The following is a 3,221-nucleotide window of genomic DNA, read 5'->3' on the forward strand; positions in this document are numbered from 1 at the left end:
GGAATTAGGAAGAACTGCCCATTTAAAATTGATATTGGAGCCATTTTTAATCACAAGGTCATTATATGTTATTATTATTATTATTATTATTATTATTATTATTATTATTATTATTATTATTATTATTATTATTATTACTATTAATCGTTTTATTTTAATTATTATTCAATAGCCTAGGATACACAAGTCCATTCAGCCAGGAAACTTTAGAGCCGAGAGCAAAGAGCTGGTCTTTGATATTGATATGACCGACTATGACGACATAAGAACCTGCTGCAGGTACCAACCAACGGAATGAGTTTATAGGATAGAACCATGGGCTATAGCCTTGGGTATCTTTCTGAATTTTGGCATTTTCTTAAAATGGCCTTAACTTGAAAAATTGAAGTCGAAATCACCTCAAACTTTCTACACAGCATAAGGGCATCAATATGTGTTAGAAAATGTAATAAAAATTTGGGGTGATTTCAGAGCCATTTTTGGAAAAAAAACCATGGGCTATAGCCTTGGGTATTTTTCAGAATTTTGCGGTTTTCTTAAAATGGCCGTAAGTTGAAAAACTGAAGTCAGAATCAACTCAAACTTTCTACACAACATAAGTACATGTATATGCATCAGAAAATGTAATAAAATTGAGGAATTTTCTACTTGTCAATTTTTGTGAAATTTTAGAAAAATCCCTGTACTATAGTACAGGGACTTTTGTCCGATTTTTGAGCAACTTTAAAAAAATCATAGAAAATCCAAATTTGATCAGAATCAGCTCTAACTTTCTACACAACATAAGTACATGTATATGCATCAGAAAATGTAATAAAATTGAGGAATTTTTTACTTGTGAATTTTTGTGAAATTTTGGAAAAATCCCTGTACTATAGTACAGGGACTTTTGTCCGATTTTTGAGCAACTTAAAAAAAATCATAAAAAATCCAAACTTGATCGGAATCAGCTCAAACTTTCTACACTGCATAAGTACATGTATATGCATCAGAAAATGTAATAAAATTGAGGAATTTTTTACTTGTGAATTTTTGTGAAATTTTAGAAAAATCCCTGTACTATAGTACAGGGACTTTTGTCCGATTTTTGAGCAACTTAAAAAAAATCATAAAAAATCCAAACTTGATCGGAATCAGCTCAAACTTTCTACACTGCATAAGTACATGTATATGCATCAGAAAATGTAATAAATTCAGGAATTTTGTACTTGCGAATTTTTGTGAAATTTTGGAAAAATCCCTGTACTATAGTACAGGGACTTTTGTCCGATTTTTGAGCAACTTTAAAAAAATCATAAAAAATCCAAACTTGATCGGAATCAGCTCAAACTTTCTACACTGCATAAGTACATGTATATACATTAGGAAATGTAATAAAATTCAGGAATTTTCTACTTGTCAATTTTTGTGAAATTTTGGAAAAATCCCTGTACTATAGTACAGGGACTTTTGTCCGATTTTTGAGCAACTTAAAAAATCATAAAAGATCCAAACTTGATTGGAATCAGCTCAAACTTTCTACACTGCATAAGGGAATTGATATGTGTGTAATACTAATTTATTTATTTATTTTAGTGATGCTAATATTTGTCACAATTGTTGGACGTTTGTCAAAATTGCCATCAAAATCATTGACAGGGCCCTCAGTGGTAACTGATTATTAATTGAAAGGTTCTTTTTAATTATTAATTTATTGTAGAGGACTTTGGTTTTTCCTCATCGTCTTTGGGTTTACAGCGGAAGGAGAGGAGTCCATTGCTGGGTCTGTGATCCTCAGGCTAGGAAACTGAGTCAGTCAGCAAGAACTGCCATTGCAGAGTATCTTACGCTAGTTAAAGTGAGTCTCTCTCTCTCTCTGTATACAGCGAGGCTGTGGTGAGTTTATTATTTAATTGCTAAAGGGAAACGATCAACAATTGAAGAAGGTCAGCCTAAAGCAGCCAATCCATCCTTCAATAAAGTAGAGATACCTTCACCACCAGTAGGTACTAATGGGCCCTCTCTCTCTCTCTATTAGTAATGCCTTGAGTATCATTGATGAATACATTGAGACACTAGTGATGGAACAGGACTACCTTTCCTCTGAGGAAAGATGCAACAAACTTGTAAGATGTCTCCCAAGAAGGTACTTGTGTGTGATGATAAAATAATAATTGATTTCAACTGTTTTTAAAGATATTCTGAACAGTTACAGGAAGATTGGAAAGCTAGAAATGAAACGTCATGGACAAGATGGCAACGGATGGAGTCAGTACTAAACAAAGATACTGATGTACGTTTATTCATGTACAGATTTGCCTGCCTGGGTTAAGGATAATAATAATAATAATGATAATGATGATGATGATGATGATGATGATGATGTGTTTGTTATTAGGATAGAACATGTAAGGAGGTGAAGCTACAGTACTCTTACCCTCGTCTTGATGTTAACGTCACTAAAGGTCTCAACCATCTACTGAAGAGTCCTTTATGTGTCCACCCTAAGACAGGTCAGTACCACGTACCTTACAGCTACTGGTGGTCCCTCCAGTATACACTTCACTTACTGTCTTTGATTGATGAATATTAGTACAAAAATTGACATGATTGACCATCAAATTTTTACAGGCAGAGTCTGTGTTCCTATTAATTTGAAAGAGATTGATGATTTTGATCCTTTTGCTGTCCCGACGGTCAGTCAGTTGTGCCACGAGTTTGAAACCAGAACTGATGGGAAGAAAGGTCAGTCTACTCAATGACCAGTTCATGTATCTGGTAATGAATGGAGACTGGATACTCTCCCTCCCACTGGTTAATGTCCTTATTCTCTTGCTAGATTATCATTGTACATCACTGGCTCCTTATATGACGACTTTTGTTCATTTTGTCACATCTCTTCAAAGTTCCTCATCAGCTCAGAGAAGAAAATCAGGTACTTGTGTTGACATTATTATTAATTTTTTAATATTTTCTTGTAGGAGCAACTAGTATGGACTTTTAGCTCAGTTTTGTTTCAATTTCAAACACTTTTTGATTTTTAAACATAAACTTTATTATACAGAGAGAGAGAGAGAGAGAGGCAGTAACTATATATTAACAATAGGAGTCCATGACGGACTACTAGACACAATAAATGAATGATTTATAGATTAAGTTCTAGTTGTGTTTGCCCTTTTTCTGTTTCTTAAATTTCTTTATTTTCTTATCATTTGATCTTCATCAACTGCTGAACTCTTCGT

General features: G+C 33.6%; 1 protein-coding gene across 1 annotated transcript; it reads left to right on the top strand.

The window, feature by feature from the left end:
• Nucleotides 1-3: 3 nt before the first annotated feature.
• LOC100640139 (DNA primase small subunit-like) lies at nt 4-3,187 on the top strand (the record flags this gene model as incomplete). The annotated part of the gene is given in 12 exon segments (XM_020005660.1): nt 4-57; nt 173-279; nt 1,576-1,649; nt 1,700-1,716; nt 1,718-1,837; nt 1,902-1,960; nt 2,018-2,125; nt 2,176-2,272; nt 2,378-2,492; nt 2,611-2,724; nt 2,819-2,914; nt 2,961-3,187. Coding segments are annotated over 12 exon segments (984 nt in total), but the record flags the coding sequence as incomplete, so codon positions are not given.
• Nucleotides 3,188-3,221: the final 34 nt, after the last annotated feature.

The sequence above is a fragment of the Amphimedon queenslandica genome, unplaced genomic scaffold (assembly GCF_000090795.2).
Source record: "Amphimedon queenslandica unplaced genomic scaffold, v1.1 AMPQUscaffold_11132, whole genome shotgun sequence".
In the NCBI taxonomy this organism is placed as follows: Eukaryota; Metazoa; Porifera; class Demospongiae; order Haplosclerida; family Niphatidae; genus Amphimedon; species Amphimedon queenslandica.